This window comes from Macrosteles quadrilineatus, unplaced genomic scaffold (assembly GCF_028750875.1).
Source record: "Macrosteles quadrilineatus isolate MER2022 unplaced genomic scaffold, UCM_ALF_1.0 Scaffold_8__2_contigs__length_117827958, whole genome shotgun sequence".
Classification (NCBI taxonomy): Eukaryota; Metazoa; Arthropoda; class Insecta; order Hemiptera; family Cicadellidae; genus Macrosteles; species Macrosteles quadrilineatus.
Window position 1 is genome coordinate 90,422,383 of NW_026542601.1, and position 27,588 is coordinate 90,449,970.

Consider the following 27,588-nt stretch of genomic DNA (forward strand, 5'->3'; position numbering starts at 1 on the left):
TAAGACGTCTAAGTGACCAATTGCCACAGAGTACCCTTAGAATGTCCTTCTTTGCATTTTTCCAACCTCACATATCCTATGGGTTAATTTTGTGGGGCCACTCACCCAATGTCGAAAAGATCCTGCGACTGCAAAAGAAGGCAGTAAGGATTCTCTGTCATGCTCACTATAAAGAACACAGTAAGCCCTTGTTTAAGAGACAAAGAATTCTGACAGTTGTAAATATGTATATATTCCAATGCCTTGTTAGTATTAAGAACAGCATGAATGACTTACATGTAACCAGTTCAGTGCACAATCATGACACTAGGTTTAGTTCTAAGCTTGTCATTCCTCGGTCCAGGACTGATAAAAGAGCTAGGTCATACCCTGTTTCAGGAATAAAACTGTTCAATCACCTTCCTGGTCATGTGAGAAATCTGGAAAGAAAGAACTTCCAAACCGCAATACTTGATTGGCTGATTAAAAATCCTTTTTTCAAATTCAAAGAGTTTTTTGAAACTGTATTTAGTTAAGTTTTCCTCTGAACAGCCTGTTTGCTGTTTTTGCATAGTGCATGCACATCTTTTGCTTGGTTTGATTTTTAAGTCTTGATATTTATTTTATTTTATGCTTGTACATTGACATAGCCTGTAACAATGTTGTTGTTGATTGGCCAAATAAATTCATTGTATTCATTGTATTCATTAACCATAGTATTAGGCTAGTTAAATTTTATAATTAATTTGTTTTGCTTCAATGTTATTTTATTTTATGTCACTTTGTATCAATTCAATATGTCCTGTACGGTAATTTACAGTATTTTGTCCAAGAGATATGGGTTTGAATTACCGGACAGAATTCTGCTTAGCTTTTAAAAAATAAACTTGGACCTCTATAGTTCAAACTTTATTCATTCTGACCTCTATAATTCCAAACTTCCCATGGTTAAAAATACATTGTCTTTACTCTGAACTTCGAATTAGCGAGGTTCTACTGTATTAGTAATGTAGGCCTATATTGATGATTGATACCGATGTTACCATCTATCGTAAACATTGATGATTGATCTATTGATGCTCATCCCTTTTAGGATCAACTTAGGCCTACTTACTTACTCACTCCCTAGACGTCATTAACCAGCTCTTGCTGGATAGACTGAGCAAAAAAAAAAATAAAAAAAATAATAATAATAATAACTAGGCTATAGATTTAGGTTATAGACCTACATATTTACAAGTTTTGGCAGCAGGTTGGACGCAAATTTTTTAACAATTGCCTAGGGAGTGCAAGGGCCTTGCCAGTAGCCAATCTCTCAGTTTGTTTTCTAAATCTGAGGCCTCAAGTATTTAAAATACAGGGTCAGACGATTGTATATCTGAATTGCCAACATAGCCTATTCCTAACAAAAGTATACCCTACAGCCTGCTATGGTCCCAAACCTCCAACCCATAGCTAAGATGGGGGGGGGGGGGCTGCGGAACAAATCAAAATAAACAGTAAGTAAAAACTGCACTGTCAGCATAGGTTTGAGCCTCCTGAGGACTGAGGAGATGCAATGCCCTCGCTCATTTTCATTGTATGATTTTCCCAGGTGAGTTTGGGGTCGATTATGAGGCCTAAAACTTTACTTCAGGCAGGTTATTGAGAATTGAATTCGGTGCCAGACTGCAGGTCGTGTTGTGTTTTGCTTTAATTTAGGCGAAGCTTATTTGCTTTGGACCACATCTTAGTTTTGTTCAGCCTTGACCCTGGTTTCCTCTGGAACTTGTGTTTGCATCCGCAAAGATAGTCATATCGTCTGCAAAAAGCAAGACGTTTCCTAACTGCCCGAGGTCGCTCACCATTACACAAGAATAGCACAGGGCCCAACACAGATCCCTGGGGAACGCCTTGTTTAACTGGCAATGGTTGCGAATTTGCCCCTTTTACTGCCATTATCTGTTTTCGGTATAGGAGGTAAGATTTAAAGGCATGCAGTGCTGGCCCCCCAACACATTCTTTTTTAATAAAAAAAAAAATTCTGAGCTGTTTCATAGATGGGATGTCTACTTCAGTATCCAATACCGGTAGTCATTGGTATAATATTACACATAATTGTATCTATGTAGCGTGTTGTAGGCCTAGCCTAACTAACATATTTTGTTCTAGGTATCAGATTGACAGAAAAACAAAACCACTAAACAAGGAGCAATGGCACGGAGGCGAAAAAGTACGGGAACTGCAAAACCGAAAACGGAATCCAGGAATTCCCCAGTTGAAGTTAATAATATAGAAGACGGGGAGAAAAATGCAATTAATAGCAATGTATCTCCTTGTTCTTCTAAGCTTAAACAAGAAAGTCATAATCAAATCTTATCAGATAAAAATAATGAAAACAGCACCAATAAAGATCAGAGCAAAAATAATTTAATGCCGTTAGATATTCAACAAATGATTTTAGGAGATCTTCAAAATGTGGGACGTGGGGATGAAATTATTGTAAGTAGAGAAGAAGCTGGTGACCTTTCCGAGGATACAGGTGAATTTGTTTGCGAAATGGAAGCAGAAGTGGAAACTACTAGGTTAGAAGAATATGAAATTCACACAGAAGAAGATGAAGAAGAAGAATTGGTTTTGATGAATGATGACGATGACGGTGAAGAAAATCAGTATGTAATTGTGATCAATAATACCGATGATGAAGGGTTTGAGGTGACCGACGAAACAAGCCAGGAAATCGTAAGCATCCACAATTTAGCCGATTTACAAGAAGGATCTTGTGAAATAATTACTGTTGTGAGAGAAAGTGATTACGACAGTAGTCAGGAGTCTGTAGACGGAGCCGAGGAGAGTTGCGGTGAACATAATATCAACGCAGTTATAGGTACTGTGGATGGAATACACTGTGTAAACTTTTCACAGTACCAGTCTGACGACGAGAACTCTGACCATGAAGAAAATTTAGAAAATCAAGATATTCAAATCATAGAACATGAATCAGAAGTTATTCATTTGAATAATGGAAGTGGCTTTGCTGAAGATCAAGAAATTAAAGTTATAGAAATATCTAGGCCAGATGTTGAATTGGCTTGTGTTCACGATAAAGAGCATACCAGTAAAAGCCCTGATGAAAGATCTAGCAATTTTCAAAAGTATGAAATTGATGAAGACAATTCAATTGCTGAATCTAAAATGCAAGTTGATGAAACATCTCACAAAATCGAAATAGATGATGTTAATTGTAATGAAGGTGTTCAATTAGAATTATCAAGTGAATGCAAAGATGAAAGTTTATCAAATAGTTTATCCCCAATAGTAAATAGGACTAAATTAGAATCCTTATCCGACAGTGAAAAAGATAAGTTCCTTAATAGTATCAACACCCCTTCAATTTCCGAGGTAAAAAATGAACAAATTGTTACTGTTGATAAGGAAAAAAAATCTAAAAGTAAGGACATCCAACCACCAGATAGTAGTAGGTCTAAGAGAATTAGAGAAACAAGAAGAGGAAGGGGTAAAGCAAAATCAAGTACAAATCAAAATTCTAATTCTATAAGATTAGATTCAGAAAATGAAATGTCATCCGTAAAAGTGGAATCTAGCGCCAACAGCAAAAGGTTTATTGGCAACATTCAAGAACACAAAGTTACTAGCAATTGCCTGACTTCTGAAATAGTATCTTGTGCAAATTCACCTGTGGACAATTTAGATTCTACAATTCCTAAAAAAGAAAATGTCTCCAGTTCTTCCAGTGAGTTTTTTGTAAGTCAAACACTTAACGATAGATCAGATTCAAAACAAGATTCAATCAAAGAAGAACCTGTGTCAAGAGAAGAAGATGATAAACAAAATGCGTTCCGCAGTCGAAGTGGAAGCACAGACACAACAGGTTCGGAAAGTGGTTCTAACTCCAGTTCGAGTCGGAGGAGAAGTGGCCGAATTCGTTCAATCGGTATTTCAAAACATGAGCATTTAAAGCCTGCTGGTGTATCTTCAGTGCCTGTCGTAACGAGCACTACCACTCCTCCAGTCCCTGGGTATGAGCCAGATAAACCTGTGAAGGTGAAGTCACGCTGGAGGAGATCTAGTGAGTTGGAGATGGGCTCAAGCAACCGACGCCAACAGGAACCTGAGGTGATAAACTCCGTTTTCCGTCTAGCAGACATACCGGAGAATATCGCTACACCTCCTCATAGACCTTCTCAGCCCACAACTCCTCCCGATACTCCACCACCTGACAAAGATGTGGAAGATATCCTTGCTCAATTCCAACAATTGGATAGCAACGAATACCTCACTGAAAGGTAAGATTCATGTTATAACTTTACACTTTTAGAAATATTATAAGTTATTTTTATTTCATACTCAATCAAGTAATTTGTTGGCCTGTCGTTTTATGCACTTACTGATGCTTTAGGTACTGTTTTTAGCCTTGATTATAGCCGTGGTATCATCAGCGTATAGTAAGAGGTTTGATGATGAGTTTTTTGGTACCGGTATGTCATTCATATCAACCAAGAATTAGAGTGGGCCTAAAATCGATCCTTGCGGGACCCCACAATTTAATTTTTGCCATTCAGATTTAAATGTTATTGTCTTTCATTATAATTGTCCTCTGGTACCTGTTTTCTATAAATTTACAAGACAAGACCAAATCAAATAAATTTTAATATTTTAGTTTTCTTATTAAAATTTGGTAATCAAAACAATCAAAGGCCTTAGACACATCACAGAACAAACGCTTATAGCTTGAACATTATTAAGTTTTGTATCTCCTACACTCCTTTTGAATTTTGTTATGGATTTGACAATGCAGGGTGTCCACATTCTGGAAAGTCATGGAAAAAAATTCTGGTCATTGAAAGTCATGGAAATAGGCAAAAAGTCATGGAAAGTCGTGGAAATCCCCAATGACGGATAGATTTGACGGGACTTTTCAATGCTCTAGTCAGCTGTAACCCGACTATTGTAGCAATTTTCAGGATTTTTCAGTTTTTCACAAATGCACAACAATTTAATTTAATACAGTCGTATAGGTTTATGAGTTTTGAGTTTGTAATAGTTCAATACAATCTGTCGCTACTAAATCTTATAATTGAATTTAATATTTGTAGAATATTGTTGCAACAGTAGTGTATATTGAAATATTACAACTTTATTATTACAACTCAAATTGGAATACAAATAGGATATTGTTATATTGTTTGGAGTTGTCTCAAGTTAAGTCTTTCCTAAGTTAAAAGCTTAATTTAGTAAACTCTAAACTCAATAAAATGCAATAATATAAAGTAAGATCAGAAGGGAAAAAGAAAGTGGCTAGAGAGAACTTGGCCAGCTACGAAGGAGGCTGGGATTTCTTCTTTCTTTCCTGATGTTGAATACCATATTTTTGCAAAATGGATTACTCTAGTAATACAAATTTCTGTATTTTCTGTGAAATTACTTGTCTAGGCAGTATTATCCGTGTGTGTATGTCATATATAATTTTCTAGTAAATTCGTGAGTCATGGAAATCAATGGTAAATGGTCATGGATAGTCATGGAAAGTCATAGAAACAAATGACAAATTTGACAAATTTTTTGTGGACACCCTGCAATGTATTAGCCATTAATACCACCGGTATAACTAAGTTAGACCACTTCAACATCTAATGACAACAGATTCTTATTCTCAAAAGTTTGTACTATGTTTTTAGGTTAAAGAGCAAAGAAGCCAAGAGGATGGTATGTGATTGCACGTTGACCAAAGAGGAAATAGCAAGAGGAGACATGGGATGTGGCGAAGACTGCCTCAACCGACTGCTAATGATCGAGTGGTGAGAGAAATTGCATGTATTGGTAATTAATAACATAGGCTTCTTTAGTAAATCTAAAAAAATGAATGGGGCATACAAGGGTTATCTGTAAATTAAGGTTTCCGCCAAGCTTCCATAGTAGTCAAGTGTTCCTCACTTCATCAACTTATATTCTAGCCAGTTTTTATCCCAATGGCACGAGTAGTCTCGTAATAGCATTCAAAAACGGGAATTTAGTGGTTTAGGAAGTTTGTAGAAGCCATTGTATATTTGGACAATAAGCTGGTAGCGGGTGTTCATCAGTTTCTATCGTAGCAGTAATTGAATTTGAGGTATTTTTGCTTGCTGATTGGCGTGTTAGGACTCACCGTAGTCCTTTAATAGTCTTACAAATACTCTCCTATTAGTTCATTTATCTTCCTTGTTCAGTCACACCACGATCTGTATGTGGAATTCCTTTACTTTAATCACTACTACAAATAAGACTGCTAAACAACAGCTGGCTTGTTGCACCATGGAAAATATCATGCAAATGTTTAACACCACCTTCAATAACCCTCCACTTCTTGTGTACATTTTCTACCTTCAAACACTTAACTCCGTTCTTGCACATTCAATAGTCCTGTATTGAGTGTAAGGTTTTTTTACTCTGATTAAGAGTTTACACACGTTAGGCAGAGTTTGAGGATATACACCTGAGGGCCAGTGCGCACTATCCTGACCATGACCAAGACCACGACTCCGGCTGGTCGGACACGGCCAGTTTTATAAGAGGCGTAAATGGAACAGCACCCACCGGTCAACTAGTCGAACCCTGGTCGCTCGACCAAAGTCATTGCAGTTTGTTCGGGCCCGACTCGCTGGCTGTAGCAGCCAAAAATAGCACACAATGCAATGGGACGACGCGCACTACCCCCAACTTGTCTCCGACCAGACCAGTACACCACTCAACCCCCAATATTCCTAAATCAATCAAACGATGAAAACTTGTTTTTTGTGTGGCTGTGTAATTAAAACCCTGCTTTCATATTGACGTAGCTCTTCATAAAATGTTGCAAACTGCCTTATTGTAGATCTGACAGTTAACATTGGATGTACCCAGTATCTCTGCTTCTTCCGCTTAACGTACCTACAATGCAAATGCACCACAGCAGCTACTTCTTCAACATCCATCTTGACACTGAAGTTGGTAAAACATTCGTTGCCTTGGTCAGGTCATGCTCTGGTAGCATGGTGAACGACAACGACCGGTCGGGCGTTTTTGGTCGTGGTCGGGATAATGCGCGGCCCTGAGGTTGGATATTCAAAGAAATTTACCTCATATCTTGTAATAAATAGCCTTTACTGTTTTAGGAATATTTTTAACCGCAGCAATGGCTTTTATCGGTGGTCTTTTTTCGGCTCACTGACATTACTGTCATAATTTCTGTATTATTTCTACTATTCACTACTACTATACTATATTTTTAATTTTTATGTTTCAGTGGTGCTAGATGCATGCTTGGAGAACGATGTGCCAACAAGAGGTTCCAAAATTTGGAATATGCCAAGTGTGAAGTGTTCAAAACAGAGCTTAAAGGATTTGGGCTGAAAGCTCTAGAGGATATTCCTATGTAGGTGCTTTGGATATTTTATTAGAATGTGTGTTTGGTTGATTGTTATGTACAGGGTGTTTATAAAAGAATGCCAGGATTTTAAATGGTAATTGCTTGGATAGTATTCAAGGTAACTAAACGTTTTATACGTCCAATTGAAGCTAAAACAACTAAGTTTTGTTTCCCGTGTAGCAAGGGAGGAAACCTTGGCATGCGTAAAACAGGTGCGGGGTTGTAGGCCGCTATTGCGTCTCACAAGCCTGACGTCAGTTGCTAGTACGATGTTTACGGCGCAACAGAATGCACAGAGTGCAATCTGTGGTTCACAGAGTTTATATGTTGAATTCAACTAAATTTAAAACTACTTTATGATAAAGAAATTTTGACGCTGGTTTAATGAGTTTTGTGGCACCATAGTGTTTTGAATAGACATTCACCTTGCCGGCTAAAAACAAGCAATGACATAGTCGAAGAAATCCTACAATTCTGCATCAGAAGCCCCCCCCCCCCCTAAAAAATCGATTGAACCCCAGAAGTCTTGAGTTCAAGTTACCTAAATCAATACTGAACTTACTTAAATCAACACTTCATGATGTTATCTGTAAAAGATAGAATCTTTGTGCCTAAAAAGATTCAGTTAAGACATCACATAAACCTGCCGATTGCCCTAAGCTTACAGACTTAGCCAGTTTTACGTTCATATAAGATTGATGAAAATCTGAATTTTATTAATCAAAGTATGAGAATAATCTGTGTTCTTTTCCCTTCAATTTGAGTTGAAATCATTTATTTATCTTGTAGTCCCCGAACCGTTTAAAATCCCGGCATTCTTTTATTAACACCCTCTATAGCTTACAAGTTGTGTCAAATGAAACTACAAACACATTACTCAAACACGTTACTAGATTGTAGCGTTTCAAACAGAGAATACTGTAAATAAAGCAAAAAGATTGTAATCTTTCAATTTAAGTTCAGAAGTGGAGACATCTAGAATATTTCATTATCAGTTGTCACTAAGTAGCACTGGTTTCTTGGTTAAATTACCAAGTTATAGAGGAAGTATTCTACTTTTCTTGTAATGTTTTTGTTTTGTATTTCTTGTGCCAGATCTTTGTCCCATCCAGAAACAAAAATCCTTCCCTGGTATTCCAACAAAAATCCTTAAAAATCTAGACTTTTTACCCTGTGTTCCATCATTATTCCAGTTTAGTAACCATTGCTTTTTATTCCAGAGATACTTTTTTGTTGGAATATGTTGGGGAAGTACTGGATCCTAAGGAGTTTCGGAGAAGGGCCAAAGACTACGCTAAAGACAAAAATCAACATTTCTACTTTATGGCTTTAAAATCAGACTCCATAATTGATGCTACTCAGAAGGGGAACATATCACGGTTCATCAACCACAGCTGTGATCCAAATGCGGAAACCCAGAAGGTTAGAATAAATTAGGTTTAAAATTACGCTTCAAGGCAGGCATTCCTTACAAATATGGGTTTTCACCAAAGTCGGCTGCCGAATACATCTGCATGTTTGGGCAATGACAAGTGTCAGGTATAGCTCTTTTCTGAATAGTGTGTTTAAGGCTACCTGTAGGCTACAGGGAGTAGGGGCCATCTCCCACGCCTCGTGGATCAAACTGGTTTCAAGCGACCCCATTTTCTACCTGGCAGATTTCTGGATCAGTTTGGTTGTTAAAGAACTACCTTCTGACCACGGATCAGATCGACACACGTTGTATGCGTGCGTTCATGACACGTCAAACGGTTCCAATCGTGAATATCCAAAATCCGCTGACATGGCGACTTTAGAGGTTTGAGGAATTGCAGTGCACTGACGTTCTTCCAAACGACGAGCAGCAATACGTTGACACTCCACTCAAGATGATTGGCCTGTTGTTAATTATTTTGCACGGCCATAAGATCCTAAATTGTTTATATCGTACCTAGGTTTTGAGATATTTGGTGAGATGTATAAGCTGGTTGGAACTGGCTTGGTTGTAGACAAGGAGGTGAATTTTGTTTCCTGAGGATTGATTGTAGCTTTTCTCCTTTTTGGATCATTTATATTCGCTTCGGAGGTCTTCCGTATTTTATTGTTATTCTTGTAAATTAACCTTGAAAACATTTAAAAGTAATATGTATGTAAACAGGGACGTATTTAACTATCTACCGCCTCTAGGCAGGGAATAAGTTAGCCGCCCCGTCCCCCCACCATCGTCAGTGCGCTCACCGGCCACAATAACATTACCCCAATACATGCCCTGCCAGCTGTTTTGTAGAAAAGTAATCGGCAATTGCATGCTGCATCAATAAACCTAATAAAATTTTGAACCCTCTTTTTACATACGTTTTTGTTTCCCCATTTTTATGCAAAACGCGATTCAGTTTTGCATACATGGAATGCGATGTTGTTGTATCCAATCAGGAAAGTCATAATCGCTACATCTACATTTGGACAAACTGATTGATGATCTTCTCTAATTTCTTTCAAAAGCCTTAGCGGAGGGATTTTATTAGGTTTTTTACTTGGACATTAAGTTGGAGTTAAATATCATTTTTGTTCTCTTCTTAGCTTGGGTTTCCCTTATTTTTCAAGTCTTGCCCTGACACTTTCAATATAGGATGTATGGTGTAGGCCTACAAGAGCTCATCAAAGAAGATATCCTCAACATCTGATAAGTGATGATCACCAGCGTCTCTTAGCTTATGTCCATATTGCAGATGTCAATGTCATACGCGCTGCTGCTACATAACGAACGATAGCAGGGAGATGTAGGCCTACACTATGCGTATGCAGCGGCCATCAGCCCATGCCCGCGAAAGTTTTCATAATGATGACATTATGAAAAAAAGTTTGCATCTGAATGCGCTTGTTTTAGATTATTGGATTTGTGTATTTTAATCTTCTTTTTTTTTCAATGTTAGCTGCCGTTAAACTTATTCATTACATAATTACTGTACTTTAGTTTAGTAACTGATACGAAGAGATATATTTGATATCATATAATCCTGCTGTTTCTTGCCTTTTAGTTATTTGTGTGTGGATTTGTATGATATTTTCCTTAAAGGGCCTAAACATTGTCTCCAAAATAAATTATGGAGAACAAACTATTCATGTATGTATATTTTATTATTTATTGATATTGTCCTAATTTGATTAAATTATTTATTATTATTTACAGGCCTAATTTGATTAAATTGTCCAACTTTTGTGAAAATAAAAAACTTGTCTTTGTAGTATCAAATGAAAGTAGGCCTAGGCCTATATTAAGTCAATTTTGTATACTGGTTTTGGATCCAAGTTAAAACTTATTCGACTTACCACGAATCCTTTTGAAACAATTCTCTAAATGAATCGGAAAAGCTGCTTAGCCTAAAAAATTCAAGGAATATTTTAAAATGTTAAACTTGTTATCCCTTTACTATGAGATTTGATTCAATAAGTGTGCTTATTATTTCCGACTTTTAAAAGGGTTGATTGTAGTGCTTTGTTGCAGTGGACCGTTAATGGGGAACTGAGAGTTGGATTTTTTAGTAAAAGGCAAATCTCTGCCGGTGAAGAAATCACGTTTGACTATCAGTTGCAGCGCTATGGGTAAGTTTTTTTTTTACTTTGTAATAAAAGCAAACCACTGTACCTCGGGGAGTATAATTTTGAGCTTAAAATGTTTTTATGAAGTTTTTCCCAAATGATATAATTGATGATATATGGGGCTCAATCTTTATATGCCTCGACCATTTTTAAGATGCAAAAGAAGTTTATAAGAATTGAATTATTAAAAGAAATCATGTAAACTGCTTTATGAAACGTGAAGTTTTACTTTCTATTTACTCATACACAATTCTGCTATTTTGTGTAGCATAAAGATTAATTAGGAATTATAAAAATAACGTTTATAAATCAATCCCCAACTTGTCAAAAATATTATTTGCTGTCTTCAAGACATTGACCATGCCTTTATGAAAAGTCACTGTATAAGGCTTTAAGTTACAACTGTTAACCTTCTTATTTTAAAAAGATTAATGATACTGCCAAGTTTAACAAACAATAAAAAAACGAGTTAACATGAAATACTAAATGTGTTCACCTAAATAAGTGAGGTTTCAAATTTTTTAATTTTAAGAATTGACAATTTTTGGTTTCAACAGCTATGCTAGAAAAATGTGAAATGTATTATGAAAATAAGCGATATCATCATTTACTAATGGACAGCTACTGAGACTTGGGACAAATTATAGCAAATTGTTATCAGAAAAGATTGTAGTTAAATGAGTCTCTCACAGAGTATGCTGCAATCTAAAACCTGATTTTATTCCTTAGTTTACTTTTTAGTTTTATCCCTTACTGTACTGTACTGTAGTTACTGTGACAGTTTACGTGAAAAATAGGATACTAAAGTTAACATTAAGTTGTCTCATTTTGTTGTGGTGAAAAAGTTTAAAAATGTATTCCATAGAAATCAGTTATTTAAATTAGCACACTCTTGTCGGTGGTTTAACTTCACTCCTCTCCACTCAGTTTTATTTAAAAACTGGTCACAACTTTATATGGGAATAGAATGTCCAGTTCTATTCAGTCAAAAGTCTTGCAATATAGTGAGAATTTTCTTTGGCCAAGAAACATGCTCTTTTTGTTTTAATTTTTATTTTCAGATGTGATTGGAAACTAACTAAATTCTAGGGATGGTCAAGTCTCGAAATTTCAGGAAATTTTCGGGAAATTTTAAATCTCGTTACACGAGACGAGATTTCTTTTTGGCCGAGATTTTTATCGAGACGAGAATAAAAAAAAAAAAAAAAAAAAAAAAAATTAAAAACGCCTGCAGAAAGTCAATGCAATACCCGCAACACAGGAGCATGTTGTAGTTGCGTTTCCTTTGCGAAGGCGTTTTTATTTAATTAATTCTTCAAATGTAAATATTACTTTAATTATTTTAATAACATTTGAGAAGTTTTGTTAAATGTTAGCAGTGTGAGGAATGTTTTATTACTATAAAAAAAGTCAAAACAAGTAACTATTTTATAAAAATTAATATTTTATTTTATGATTTATTTTATTTTAGGATAAGTTGAACTCTATCCTAACTGATATCACTATGTTTCCTAATCGTAGGCATTTTTAATAATTTAGGCGTGATTAATAAAAAAATTGTATGCTGATGTTTTTTAATAAAAGATTGTAAATATTCTTGCCTATTATCATTATTTTTGTATTTAAAAAGTCATCTAACAATGTTACAAAATCAGGTAAAAATTCCGAACGTGCATTTCCCGTTGTATATGAGAAGGGAAATCCTGTCTCGATCTCGTCTCGAAATTTTATGAGAAATAACAAATCTCGTCTCGTCTCGTCTCAAACTAAAAATCCAATCTCGTCCATCCCTACAAATTCCAAGCAACACCTTATGTGCTAGATATCAAATTTAAAAAATGCTTGTTTTCTTCATTGGTCTACCCTCGTACTTCAATACAATCAGTCTTTTCATCATACTGTTGATTAGATCAATCTTTGATTTGTCAAATTTATAGAACACCTAATATATTTGATTTGTTTTACAGTAAAGAAGCGCAACGTTGCCACTGCCAGACAGCTCAGTGTCGAGGCTGGATTGGTGAAGACCCGGAGAAAGAAAACAAGTGGTCTGATATCACCGGGAAAAGCAAAGAACGGAAAGAAAAGGAGAGGAAGAAGAAAGAGGATAGGAGAAAAGAAAAAGACATGTTAAATGATATTGATGTAAGTTAGGCCTACTAAAATTTTAGTTACAAAAAAATGTAGTAAGGGTTCTCCCTGATATGCATAAGTTGGGCAAGGCAGTTTTGTTGAACTGTCACAACGGCTTCAGTTCGCGCAAAATTCAACAAAATAATTTATTTTGTTGCATTTGAGTATTTATCATAAAATAAACATGTCTGTCACAGTTAGTCAAGTAGCAAAAAAAAAATCATAACCAGATCAACAAACAAGTTGCCTATGCACTTTCCATTGTTGGAGTCTTCATCAGGTCATAAGGTGTCAATTTTAGATAATTTAGTAGAACACGTCTGTTTTTTTTATAAAATAATAACACAAAAATACATAAAAGAACATGGAAAACACAGAAAAGCTGCCGAAAAAATATGTAGAGACGTATATGGCGCAACAGACTGGTCTAGACTAGCGTTTGTTACCACTTATACTTGTCCCCACACACTTCCTTACCTGTGGAAAGTTCTTGTTTCTTCCTAGAATCAAACTCTAATATCTGAGGAGTCTATGATGTTGGATTTAAATGCCCCCTGCTTGTAAAGACATTCTCTGTTTATCTCTGGTACTTGTGTATGGTGATTATTTTATGTGTCCAAACACAGCTCTGTGGCATGTGTGTAGTAATTCTAAATTGTGATTACCGTTGATTAATTAGTAGGTAATACAATGTGAATAATCAGTATATAGGCTTAAACTTTAAAAAAGTGAAGTACAAGTACAAATATTATTGTTGTAAAGTGAAATGTTCTAATGTGGTTATGTTGCTCAGCTGGAAGAGGAGATAGAGAAGCTGGTGCTGAAAAACCGAGCCCAGACGTTGCTGCTGTGTCGGCTGATGGTCCGAGCCGAGGACCACGAACCGCGCGCTCAGCTGCTCAATATCCTGCGGCTCGGAGAGACTGCGTGTCTGAGACTGTTCCTGGACTACCACGGACTGAGGCTCATCTGGAGCTGGATGATGGATCCGGCCACCGACTCTCGACTCAAGATTGACGTTAGTGACTTTGACTTTCCAATTTAATCAATTCAGTTATTATTTAAGTTAGTTGGTAAATTAGCATATCTTTCACTAAGGTGGGAGGTAAGTTAGACTTATTCTCGTGTTAATTTGTTGCCAGTTTTAGAATGAAAATTAATCCATAGTTAAACCAAAATATAGCAGATAAGGACATTTCGGGTGATATTTAAGGCTATTTCAGTCAAAGCAAACCAGATTCATACAGCATTTCAATTGTTTTCTGAACATTCTCTTCACATTGGTTGCCACAACAATGACTCATACCATCCACCTGTGCCACATTGGAAAAATCCTTATTTTTTTATTGTTTAAAATTTTTTTATGGTTTTGGTTTAAACGGCAGAAAGCATTTTAAAGGGGGTACTCCTCATGTAAATTATTAACTTCTGACATCAATATATTAACATTTATTTATTCAATTTAGTTTATTTAAACTGATCATGTCTTTAGTTTTAGTTACCTGTAAGCAATAATGATAAATCGTTAGTATACCTAGTAAAAAAGAAAGTTGATTGTTTTTTTTCCTAAATTAGTGACAATATTTGATGAGATAAACATTCTGTCTGATTATTATACAGATTTTGGAAACTCTGGCCAAACTACCCATACAAAACAAGACGATGCTGCAAGACAGTAAGGTTCTGAGTGTGGTGGAAAAATGGTCGACCAGCGGACAGGCTGTGACTGAAGCCAAAGACAGGTACTTGGCGAGGATTTATTTAAATAGGGCATCCTACTTTAACAGTTAAATATTATCTTTTGAATTTCTGGCTATATTTCTGAGTTCAATAAAATCTTTTTTTGTTTCTTTAAGGTCGGCAGAAAGCCAATGTTTTTTGTTATAGTGTTTTCTTGAAAGGACCTTTGGAATGTGTAAATTAAAATTATACATAAGAATACTATGGAATATTTCAAATTTTTGTTAAATAGGGACCATATAAACATCATACCACAATTAATTTTCCAATGACAAAAGAAAATTATTTACATTGTAGTTATTAAATTTTCTACAGTATTCCAAATATGTGGTGTTGTTGCTATGTTTTACAGCTGATATTACTACTAGTTGAGCACAATGATCTGAAAGCAGAGTGTTTAATCCCGTTACATGAAAGAGTTGTTTTTCGATGTTTGTAAAAACATTATCTATTACTCTTTCTGAAGTATCAGTAATTCTTGTCGGGAAATTTACTAAATATCTCATCCCATTTAATTTCAACATGTTTTTTACATCCAAGGCAATACTACTATTTTCTGTAACATCTATATTGTAATCTATATTGTTTTTTGTATGAATAGTTTGAATAAAACTGTAGATATTTTGAGTTTTTTAAACAATAATGTGTGATAACTAGGTTCCAACAAGATGAACTGTGTTGAAAAGTTGGGTTAATCATCAATTCATCATACTTGTTGGATATCCATGGAGAAGAAAAGTTTTAATCCCTGGAATGTCCATAAAATATTTGTTGGATTTGGACTAGTCTACCTTATCAGTTGATTTTTAAAATACTACCAACTTCATATATTTGTTCATAGAAGTTCAACGGAAGATGAATCGGACAAAGCAGATACGGAAAACCCAACCAAGGGGAGTGAACCGGAAAAGATTTCTGACGACTCCAATCAAATCAAATTGGAAGAAACAGAAGAGCAAAAAGAGAGTAACAGGAAGAAAATTGTTGAGCTTGCAAACTTTTTGTTACAAGAGTGGGCGTCCTTGAAAGAAGTGTTTAGGATACCAAAGAAGGAGCGCATCGAACAAATGAAGGAGCATGAGAGGGAAGCGGGTGAGTTTGTTGTTAGAGCTATGTTTCCCTGTACAATGCCTGTCATGGCTACCTTGCTGTAAAATTGTTAGATTGTGTTGTCTAGTTTGGATTTACATCACCTATCAGTAGTTAGAATACAGTATAGCTTTCTGAACTTAATAGCAAGGTTGGTTAAGCGGAAAGGTCAGATAACTCTGAGGATAAAAATCATCTTAAACATAATATTTCAAACCATTAAATTATAAATTTTTGTATAAAATGTTTTTATGTTCCGTCGTGTAACTTAGTGCAGGTAAGACTTATCATCATGAGGTAAATTGAAAAATTGTAGTAAATTTTGTGCTCATTCCAAAAATAGGTATATAGTTTATATAGCTTATTTTGTGTATTTTGTTTGATAGCCCTATTATTATGTTGATCGTACCACCGCGCTAGTAAATAATCATCCAACCCAGGTCATGTACAAAACCGTACTCCTTATATAATACTAATAAACTTAGTACCCAAGTAAAAATTATTTATTAAAATATTTACTGACTATAGTTTCGGCTCTAAGGCCATTTAAAAAAAAAAAAAATTATATATACCGTAACACCTGTATTGGCGCCGTATATCCGGCGTTTGCCGGCGCTAGGGTTAATTCTTTTTTGTCTATAGCAGTATTCTCATAATCAACTTAAGAATCTTGGGAGCAGAACCTGTACCTCTTAACCTCTGCTCTTTCAACTGTCAAATTAAAGTATTTACAGCTGGCTTCAATTAATATTTTTGTTTATTTACATTCTTCCAATAGCTCCATAAGCTTAACATACAAACTTTACAGGCCAGTGGGGCTTATCCCTAAGGTTAAATTCAAAACTGAATATGCCTATATGTTAATCGAGACAAAGACAAATCCAACAAATAAAAAATTATTAAAATCGGTCCAGCCGTTTTTGAGTTATAAGTGGTGTGGCAACACGACTTTGTTTTTTATGTATAAGATGTACAAGTACAATGAATAGAGTCAGTGAGAAATGTAACGTATTGCCTATTCACAATATTTCAATATTATGGTTCAATATTTTTTTATGTACGGTTAACTTTTCAGATTCGAAATAAACATGTTCTCTACCATAAAAAATTTGGTAATCTTGGTTTTTAAAATTGTCCTTTAAACAGGGACGGTATCTCTGTTAATAATCAAACTTTGAATCTAAGTCTTCGCTCTCAATTGGTTCCAATTCAACTTCTCCGTGGTTATTTATTTTTATTTGGTTCATTGTCATATTCGCCCAGTCATAAACCACCGGTTCACCAGTCGTGTCCAATATTTTCCTGTATATCTTGACACCTTTGGTGATTCGGCTGTGCTTCACAACGTAATCATGTCCAGTGACGGGGTCTTTAACGATAGGAACTCCACGATTATCTCTGTTCACATTGTAAACCTTGTATTCGTCTGTGACGCCATCGCGAGTTATCAGCTTCATTCTACCAGCCAGATCGTAAATGACATCGTCCGGTATTTCACGGTCCAATAGGCTTTTATCGCTCCTCGCTGGAGTTTTGTTGAAATATTGTAGTATTGGGGCTCGTGGTGGCATCGTTAATGCAGTTTTGATAAATATCTGCAACAGTAAAAGAATTGTGAAAATAGTACATCTTAAGCTACATCCGTGATTTTGGTGCACAGGTCCATCTTCAGGCCCATTCATGTGCTAGCATTCAAGACACTTTCACTCGTCTAGTTTTTAGTACCCTATGGTTCCTTAGGGATGGATGAGATTGGATTTTTAGTTTGAGACGAGACGAGATGGGATTTTTAATTTCTCATCAAATTTCGGGACAAGATTTTCCTTCTCATACCTTATGGGAAATGCACGTTCGACACAATTTTAACCTGATTTTGTAACATTAAATACCTACTGATTTATGACTGATTGGTTGAATACAAAAACAATAGTAATAGGCCAGAATATTTAAGAAAAATATATTTAAAAACAACAATAATAAACATCAGTATAAAAAATATCGGTACCAGATCATAAGACATAAGACATATTTTATTTACACAAAACGTTCTTTACAAAGTACATTTCATACATAAGAACAGGTGTTTCGTCATAGTGATGTATTTTATAGTAAAATTAATAGTTAAAATAATTAAAATAAACTCATGTAGGATATCAGAGAATTTTTATCTACACTATAGGGTTCTCCAAAAATTCGTCAAGTGAATAGTAGGCTTTCTCAATTATTTTATCTTTTATTTTATCTTTAAATTGAGTAGCATTTAAATTTTTAAGATACAGGGGTAATTCATTGTACAATCTAAGTCCCATATATTGAGGGCTGTTCCTAAAAGTCGTCAATTTGTGATGTGGTAATCTGAAATTATATTTATTCCTTGTATTATAATTATGTGTAAATTTGACTACATCTGACAAATTTTCCTTAGTGTTATGATCCGGATCCAGGTCTTGAAGAAATCAGATCCGGATCTTCGGATCCGAATCCAGATACATTCTTTTGTTTGTTTTCAGGATGGATTTTTTAAATAACTCATATGGCTAGGCAATGTCAAATACTTACTGTGTCCATATACAAGACTGTCTGTGTCCATATACAAGACTGTCTGTGTCCATATACAAGACTCTCTGTGTCCATATACAAGACTGTCTGTGTCCATGAAGAGGACTATCTTTGGACACAGATTGTCTTGTATATGGATACAGATAGTCTTGTACATGGACACAGATAGTTTTGTATAATATGGACACAGATAGTCTTGTACATGGACTCTGATGGTCTTGTACATTGACACAGATAGTCTTGTACATTGATACAGATAGTCCTGTATATGGACACAGATAGTCACTATTAATTTTATTTTAAAATACATCACTGACAAAACACTATGTCTTATATATGAATTGTACTTTATAAAGGATTGTGTTACTGGTAATAAAAGAAAGAAAAAAAAACTCAGATCCATTAAAACCGGATCCAGCCCAAGATCCGATTTTTTGTGGATCGGATCGGGCGTCAGTTCTAGCTCAGATCCGGCGGATCCGGTAGTCCGATATCTGCCTAGTGTAGTCCGATTAAACGGTGTCCGGATAAGAGGGGTCTCTTGTAATTATGCCTATCTTATTAAAAATAACTCTTACGCATAGGAAACCTTGTGATATCAGTCATGATATAGCTCAACTTTGAAAAATACAAAATTTATCAGTCTGAAACATCAGTCTTACTGGTTAAGTATCGAATTACAATTTTTCAGCTTCATATTATTTTTAGAATGATTTTGGAGTGACTTGTTTTGGCTATGTTTATAGTAGTAAAACATGTCTCACGCTGCTTACACTTAACAAAACTTCTCATCATTTGTGATGTCAACACAAAAAAATGATAAAACAATTAAAGTAATATTTACATATAAAGAATGTATTGAATAAGAACGCCTTCACAAAGGAATCGCAATAACGCACTCTTGCATTGCACCTGCAATACAATACCCATTGCATTGACTTTCTGCAGGCGTTTTTAAATTTTTTTTATCTCGTCTCAAAAAAATCTTGATCAAGATAAAATCTTGTCTCGTAGAACAAGATTTAAATTTCCCGACACTTTCCCAAAACTTCAAGACCCGTCCATCCCTATATAGAACTTAAAGGAGTTAAAGTCAAGGACAAATTTCAAAATGAATAATCAATTTTGAAAAAAATATCTACGAAAGGCCTACTGAATATTTACACATATTTTTTATTACCTTAAATCATTATTTTACATGACATCCTAATTGTCAAATTATTAGTTTTGTTCTACCAAGTTAACCAAAGTGGCATGGTTGCCAACATTGCTCTTTTTAAACGTTAGAAACTAGGGATCTCAAATTTTGTCATAAATAATTTAAAATATCAATATCAACAGGAAAAATTGACTATCTTAAATCTATATGGTAAAAAACTAATTGTTCCCAGTTAAATTTCTTAAAGACTAAGGGTTTTAAATTTTTTTTATGAAAGAAAACTAAATATAATTTTGTCCAACCCTCCAATGTATTGCCATTAAAAATTGCTATATCAAAGATGCGGCTCATCGTAAAATTATCCTCAATAATCTCAAAATTCCAGTTTAAAATAGGCCTGCAGTTTGCAATGAATACCTAATCTACCTACTTAATAAAAGAAACTTACTGATTGCATTACTAACAGTAAAATAGCCAAGTGAACGGGCATGATTGTTGGTGAACGATGTGAGATTGATTGTATGCACAATCAGTTTGTGTCAACCGTCTGCTTAGACAATGTTGTACGACACAAGTAAACACCAACATCTGCAATCTAAATGTCGTTTCTAGCAGAGTGTGAAGTTGGATTTCTCTTTACAATTTTAAACCGTCAACTATAAATCCATCAGTTAGCTAGTTAATTTTTGTATAAAAAAATGCAGTTAAAACTATTAAAGTTTTGTTTGTAGTTAATTACAAAATTAACGTAAATAATGATAAAAAAATACTGACCTAGAGTCTTTTCTTCCTTATTTAACTTCCCCGCAATACAAAAATCAAAAATCATCAAATATTTCAAAATATAAACAATATACCAGTATATACTCTGTGTATTCTTAAAGAACAGCTTTTAGCACTTTTAACAACACACATATGGACAACACAGGCTAATACCGCTAAAATAATACATTCCTTATTTCTGCATTTATAGGAAAAAAAAATGCACATTAGAGATGTTTTATGGATTAAAAAATCCATACACGAATACAATCAATACACGAATGAAAATAGCAGGTAGCCACTAGGAAAATAAGGGTTTCCATCCAATAATTATTACTTACAATTTCTTTTGTTTTATTAATTTTTTAGACTATTAAAACTATTTTGTAACACTTTATGTAACATTTGTTTATTTAGTAACGATCTTTTAAAAATGCACAATTTTAATGCTCACACGGATTAAATTGAATCCTTAACTCTTCTGTGAACTGAGCTGAAACGTAGCAAAACATTAAACACTTGGGACCAAAGAGGATTGTCTTCCTTTTAGTTAATGAGAGTGTATGTATGATATTTTTAATTTTGATTTTATATCAGATAAGGCATACTTTTTACTTTGTATAGGGTGTTTTATTTTTGTTGTGTCGTTTTTTAAATAAGTCAAACCAAAGGATATGTTGAAACCAAATGTAATGGACTAGTTTAGTTTAAATTAAAATATAGCCATTTGTAGTTATGAATTTTTTGGACATATGGGCGCTTTAGGTTATTCTAATGAAACACAGTCTGGAATTACGAGTTTTAACCCATTTTGTGTTAAAATTAAAATGTTCAGCTCTAGGTTCGCACAACATTGCGCAAGACAAATCTTAAATACTCGGTCGTATTGATAATTGATAATTGTCTTTTGTGGTTGGATGAGGTTGATGAAAGAGTTGTAGTTGCAGAAAGATAAGATAACATTCACAGTTTGGGTTTACCACCAGTTTATTAATTTAATGAGTTTTTAACAGTCAAAAAATTTTTTTAATGACTTCTGAAATATTCCTTATACATCACACGTTAATAAATTATTTTTTTGTGGAAACAAGTCTTTTATTTATGCTGGTGAATCATAGACGTTGAGTTACAAAATGGATTTTCATCTGGTTATTTTCAAAATAAAGTTTTTTACACCTATTGGGTTAAAGTTGTAAAAAGTTAAATTTCCAGATTGCACATCACTCCAACTATGTATGTCACCCATGCCCAAAATTATTCCTTATTTTAGTGGTATAAAGTTAACATTCCAGGAAAAACTATAACATGTTTTAACGTTTTTAGGTGTTGTATTTTATTTTTTTAATTACTCAAGCAATAAAAACACTTCATACAATTGAATTGATTTTTTTATTAATTGTGATCACACGTGAAATTACTTTGCTGTGGGGTTTCTTTAGATCAGGATGTCTTGGCGGTTACAATTTAGAAGAAGAAACTGTCAGAAGATTCCGAGCAATTCACAGTAACGGATTTGGCAGAGTATGGAGATCTTAACTTAGAACGGTCTACAGCGGTCTCTTAGTTAGTCGGTAATGAGAAATTATGAAGTAAAATCTTGGTTTATAATTTAATCACTTACTACAGCTGGACAGCTGAATTACCATATCTGAAACTAAAATATCGTTTGCAAATAAAAATATTACGTACCATACAATATTTTCTTCTCAATGTTGTCTTGTGCAATTGTAATATTTATTCTTCTAGACAACTGAAATAGGCTTTTATAGTTAACTCTTTTTTTATATTTAATAAATCCTAATTTCTGTCGCACTCTAAAAATGTTTTAGAATATTTTGTACTTACCATATAAAAGAATTATGCATCATTACTCATTAATCAAAATACAATTATTAGAATTCTCTTGAATTTGATGCACATTTTTGTCTAGTCTTGATAAGAGAACATATTAAGTATACAGTCAAACATTGAAAAGCAAAGGGCTTGTCAGTATGTTAGCCTAAGATACCGAGCAAAAACCAGCCTTCTTGTACAATTTTTAATAGATGCAAGTAACAACTTCCCAACAAGTTAAACATATGATTATTCAATGGCATTTAAGACCAATGCACTCATAGACACAAAAGTGACAAATTTAGACACAAATTTTAACCATACAAACCTCCAGTTTAATTAGATTTTCTGCTTGGCACACTACCATAAGCAATAAAAGGCTTGCTTTGATATACAATGTTCAAGAAGTCTAGTTGATCTGTAGCAAAACCAAATCAATTTAATAATATCTTAAGTGTGTCTCAATTGGCTAAAAACGTGTTCATTTGTGTTAAAGAAAGAGCTAGTTTAGCTTTGCTCATTTTAGACATCGTACTCTTCTTTTCCTCATTATTTTTAGTCCTCTTGTCAAAAATGTATTGATGCCGTGGATGGTTGCAGAAAAATATCCATATCTACCAGAAGGGGCATTTTTATTGTCTTCTCAAAGGGCAATATAATACAACTAAATTGAAATTTACAAAATGTAAGATAATCCACTACATGAATGGATCTAAAATTAATTGTGTCAGTAATATTTTTTAGTTTGTTTTGGATATACTGTTGGAAATTATAATGCACTGTTAAAAACAACTCCTATTAATTGCAGATGAGTCAAACTGTTATACACATGAAAAATACTATAATATTTGACTAAGAAAATTATAGCGCCAGTTCTTTTTTCTTAAAATTATTAAGTTGAAATTATTTTTCCTACAAAACAATTTGAAGAAGATGCCTTTGTTTGGCATTTATCTCTTTTATCCCTGCATAAAACAGTTTGAAAAAAAAACAGTTTTATTAAACGCAAGTAAATTAAATAAATTATGAAATAAACAATTAAATAGGTATTATGACACATTTACAGTTAGTGTGAAGGCTCTTAGAACTGTATTTAATGTATAAAATCCCAAATATAAATTAGTCTTAAATTCGCCAATGTTAAGAAAAAGTCTTGAATTCTATTGTAAAAAGAAGTCATAATCCTTAATAAATAACAATGTACACAAATTTTCCTTAGTTTGTGTCTGATACCTAATAAAACAGTCTCCTAGAGAAACAAATATCCAAGTTTTAGCCGAACAAAACTAAATTTTTGAGTTCTCGATTGTAATTCACTCAACAACTGTTCTGTTTGACAAAAGTTTTAAGTGTGGTTATCAAATTTAGCCACATTTGCAAGAGGTCAGTAGGCAGGCAGGTTACCTGCCTCGTGTAAATGAGGCTTAAGAGACAGTTACATTACTCTAACTTGTTCATTAGTTTAAAAAGGGTTTTTAATTGTTTTGACATTTAAATACCAATGTTTTGTTGCAGATCGAATAGTATGCAGAGATAGCTCCGTTGAAAGTAAAGACAAATCATATGAGAGGTAGGTAAATCTCAGTTAAACATTTTCAAAGTTAAAATGTTATATCTCTTAGAAAAAATTTTTCAGAAGAATACCTTAAAAACAAACTAATTATAAAATACAAATCAAATTTCAATACGATAGCATGTGTAGAATTTTAATTATATTCAATAAAGTTAACGTCCGCAATTTCCAGGTTTGAAGGGGGTGGGGGGAAAATTTAAGGCGGAGATTAGGGGACTTTTCTAAAATACACGTCTTAAGTGGTTCTTTCGCTGATGACGAATACAGCTTTCCACTATTTAGCTACTAAAAAAGGCAGTTTGTGCGTTTATTGGCTGGGCTAGTTGCGACGACGCAGCGCAGAGGTGTTCAACTAGCGCTCACACTCTCTCTTTGCTGGCGCCCAGTTCTTCACCATTTCACCTAGATGACTAACCAATAATATATTTGTAAACCTTGAAAAACGTACTAAAACTTTTGTTTGTATCATATTTGCGTACTATTTCTATTTGAAAATATATATAGAGAAAAACAAAATTGTGTACTCTGAAACAAGGTTTTTAACGAAGTTAAAGGGTTTAGTTGTAAAAAAGTTTGAATTTCAAAAAATTGTTTTATTTTATTTAAGATGTAATTGCAAAAATTAAAATCTCTAAACAGTCAACACCTTATAATGACTGGTTTTTTCCTACATTTTTTTTTGCAAACTCATTAAGCTGGGTTTTCCTAGCCGCGGAGTCGGCCAGCGGAGAGCGGACAACGGAGAGCGGACTCAGCTTGTCTTAGGCAATTTAATGTTACTGTTTTCCTAGCAGCGGAGCGGAATGCCATGTTAATTTCAATTCCGCTCTCCGTTGTCCGCTCTCCGCTGGCCGACTCCGCGTCTAGGAAAACCCAGCTTTAATTATTTTCGTTACAGTTCATTTTTAGGGTTAGATACCTTTCTGTAAACATAATCATTAGGCGTAAATGATTTATAATGACCGTGAAAACTACTTATTTTAGAGACTACTTCCACTATCATGCATTTTTCACATCTTTTTTACATTTGTAACCATCTTTATGAATAGATTTGTATTGTTGTTTAAGGCTTCAGATTCTCTTGCGATGGCTGTTCTCACTTTCATAACATCTAGTTCGGCCAAAACTTTATTTATATGAATGATCAAGACAAAATATTTCTATAAATAACTGAATAACTTCTTCACTATTTTTATTTGTTTTCCAACCACTTTTTACAATGTAAAATGGGCTCCTCAGTTGTTAGTTTGCTCATGGTTATTGTCAATGTGAAATGCAAATCTAAATCTAACCTCAAATCTAAACATAAAAAATGCTCACAATAACCTTCACAGCTGATTTTGTCATTGCTAAAAAACAGGTTGTGCAACATAAGCTACGAAAGCATTGTTTTTCATAAGTCAGTTTACATCAGTCTACTGGTAAAATGACATATTAAACAGCCGGTATACATATATAGATTTATATGTGTCCGTAAACGTGATAACTTGAGTAATTTTCGTCTGATTTTGATACAAAAAATTTTGAAGGTGTAATTTGAGATAAACTTGAATGCGTTTGCGAACCAGCATGATCGGATTGCGGAAACGGGTTGGGGGGAATTATGGAATAAAAAATGGTTTTTTTTTTAAATTTTTGACCCTCAAAACCCACAATATCCCAATTTCTCTCTAGACCATCATAAACAACTTAAGAAAACAAATAATTTAGTATACTAAAGAGTTTTTATACGGTTATTGGTTACGGAGAATTGGAAAATTTTTTGTTTTGAGGGTTATTCAATAATATGGGAATTTTAAATTTACAGTTATTGCTATTCTTATGGAGAATATTGTAAATTGTTGTAGTTTACTTGTTTATGAAAATATTTTCATCAAACTTGGCAAATTTATTTATTTAATTCCAATATTAATTTATTTTTTTTTAAATTTAATTCCAATATTATTTTTTATTTTATTTATATCTTTTTATATTATTATTATATTCTATATTCTATTCTGATATTTTCCAAATACTGTATTGTCTGTTGCTTGCGGCCCCTATCAAAACAAAAAACTCCCAAGCCCCTGGCTCCGGGCCCACTTGTAACCGTGGTATTCTGTTATATATTTATATATGTAATGTAACATGTTTATTATATAATAATTTACAAAGCTATGTTGGTAACCTCTAAATGTACACGTTGAACTGTAACCGTTTGTATTTCCCACTACCAGTTAATAATATAATATTTGAATAAACGAACACTATTGGTCGATCGGGTCACGTTACTTCCCCAACCCATGAGTCCATGTTAACCGACACCTCCAGACCTCAGTTATAGCCAGCTTCAATCCTGAGTAACTATGGCCTGTTTGGTTGTTAGCAGTTTTACAGTGTTAACAGTAGTTCATATTAACATCCCTATTCCCGTAAGTGTAAGACGTCAGGGTGACGGTGTGACATTAATGATATACCAGTGAGTAAAGATATCTCACATCAGTATTCAGCTTGCTCAGAGATTTAATGATATTGTAGCTGAAAGCTATTTCAATATGTAAAGTTGTCCTTGGATAACTCGGATAAGCTGATCTACTTTTCTTTATTTGTATTTAAAAAAAATAAACATTCCTACATACCAACATGGAGTTCCTAGGTTGTAAAGAATTGTTTTGAACCATCAAATCAAACTAGGCTATTAATTGTATTTTAATTTTTTTATATATAAAATACGTGGAGAAAATTACTTTTATAATAGTGTCTGACTTGGTGAACATATTAAGTGTTGACCCCAATGTTCAGTACATTTGTTTGTTTACAGATTATGATATTAAACTGTTTAAGGGTTAACAGATTACTATCCGAAACCAAAACGTAATATTTTTACAGACATTGGAGCCGAAATGATTATGACAGGCGAGAGAAGGACAAAGATCGTAAACGGGGAAGAGGAGATTCCCCCGACTCTGATAAATCAAGAAAAGCTGCCAAAACTGACGACAGGTAATTGAGGTTTGAGTTTTTTTTATTGCTACCTGATCAGGAGTTACTTTATGAAGTGTAAAGATGAAACCAAAAACTCCAAGTAGCTAAAGCAAGATCCAGTCTTTTTTGCATGTATCATCTGGAATTCATAGCAATTTAGTGATCCGATAATAAATAATTAATTTAAAACAAATTGGACTAAACCCGTATCAGATTATAATTTTTTTAAATTGACCATGTCATATATTCAGCTTGTTGTGTCAAAAATTGATTAAGAAACTACATAATTTGTGTTGGGCTACAATTCAAACTGTACTGTAGTTTGACTGTGACCAGAGGTCGTGCTGCACAAGCAGAAGCGCAATGCCCGACGATTTGAGTGAAAGTCTCCCACTATTAATACCCAGTAAGTTATTAGAATCCTCCTCAAAACAAAAATACTGAAACATAAATCTTAAATACGTTTTGAGATTAGATGGGTTGGGATTTGGCTTGAACTTTAAAACATCACTATTAAGTCTAAAAACATTTATTTACTGACTCCTAGATCAAGTGTAAATAATGTAATTTTCAATAAGCTTTCAAGACTATCGCAGTTGTTTTATAGATATAAACTTAGCCTGTCCTTAACATTGCAGACAATCTCACCTGAGCAAATTGGAGAGAAGACAGCTGTTTGCCATAAAAGCTGCTCAGGAAGAAGAAGAAAGGCTGAGACGGCAACAGGAGAATATGTGGCAGGCAAGTTGAGCGTTTGCCTTAGTTTGAATAAGTAATTTATAAGTAATTTATAAATAAGTAATTTATAAGTTACACTTTCAAATTTGTTTTGAC

General features: G+C 34.1%; 2 protein-coding genes across 2 annotated transcripts in view; one reads left to right on the top strand and one right to left on the bottom strand.

Annotated features, from left to right (window-relative positions):
- LOC128999776 (histone-lysine N-methyltransferase SETD2-like) overlaps positions 1 to 27,588 on the top strand; it is a 42,068-nt gene that overhangs the window by 6,029 nt on the left and 8,451 nt on the right. The window contains exons 2-13 of the mRNA XM_054426449.1: positions 2,131 to 4,265; positions 5,658 to 5,777; positions 7,241 to 7,369; positions 8,584 to 8,785; positions 10,848 to 10,945; positions 12,910 to 13,087; positions 13,869 to 14,093; positions 14,696 to 14,817; positions 15,657 to 15,907; positions 23,733 to 23,787; positions 26,659 to 26,772; positions 27,393 to 27,495. Of these exons, the coding sequence (XP_054282424.1) occupies positions 2,173 to 4,265; positions 5,658 to 5,777; positions 7,241 to 7,369; positions 8,584 to 8,785; positions 10,848 to 10,945; positions 12,910 to 13,087; positions 13,869 to 14,093; positions 14,696 to 14,817; positions 15,657 to 15,907; positions 23,733 to 23,787; positions 26,659 to 26,772; positions 27,393 to 27,495 (3,690 nt within the window). The 5' untranslated portion in view covers positions 2,131 to 2,172. The remainder of the gene's footprint in view (positions 1 to 2,130; positions 4,266 to 5,657; positions 5,778 to 7,240; positions 7,370 to 8,583; positions 8,786 to 10,847; positions 10,946 to 12,909; positions 13,088 to 13,868; positions 14,094 to 14,695; positions 14,818 to 15,656; positions 15,908 to 23,732; positions 23,788 to 26,658; positions 26,773 to 27,392; positions 27,496 to 27,588) is intronic.
- Positions 16,678 to 20,135, bottom strand: LOC128999777 (uncharacterized). Its single transcript, XM_054426450.1, has 2 exons — positions 20,071 to 20,135; positions 16,678 to 17,499 (listed from the first exon to the last, which is right to left on the bottom strand). Exons 1-2 carry the CDS (start codon positions 20,110 to 20,112, stop codon positions 17,065 to 17,067), a joined length of 477 nt encoding a protein of 158 aa, XP_054282425.1. The 5' UTR covers positions 20,113 to 20,135; the 3' UTR covers positions 16,678 to 17,064.

What these genes read in the sequence shown, in the direction of transcription:
- LOC128999777 (XM_054426450.1), bottom strand. Translation starts at nt 20,112, where the DNA reads ATGCCCGTTCACTTGGCTATTTTACTGTTAGTAATGCAATCA. An exon ending in TACTGTTAGTAATGCAATCA is followed by an intron (nt 17,500 to 20,070) that starts GTAAGTTTCTTT and finishes TTACTGTTGCAG; the next exon opens with ATATTTATCAAAACTGCATT.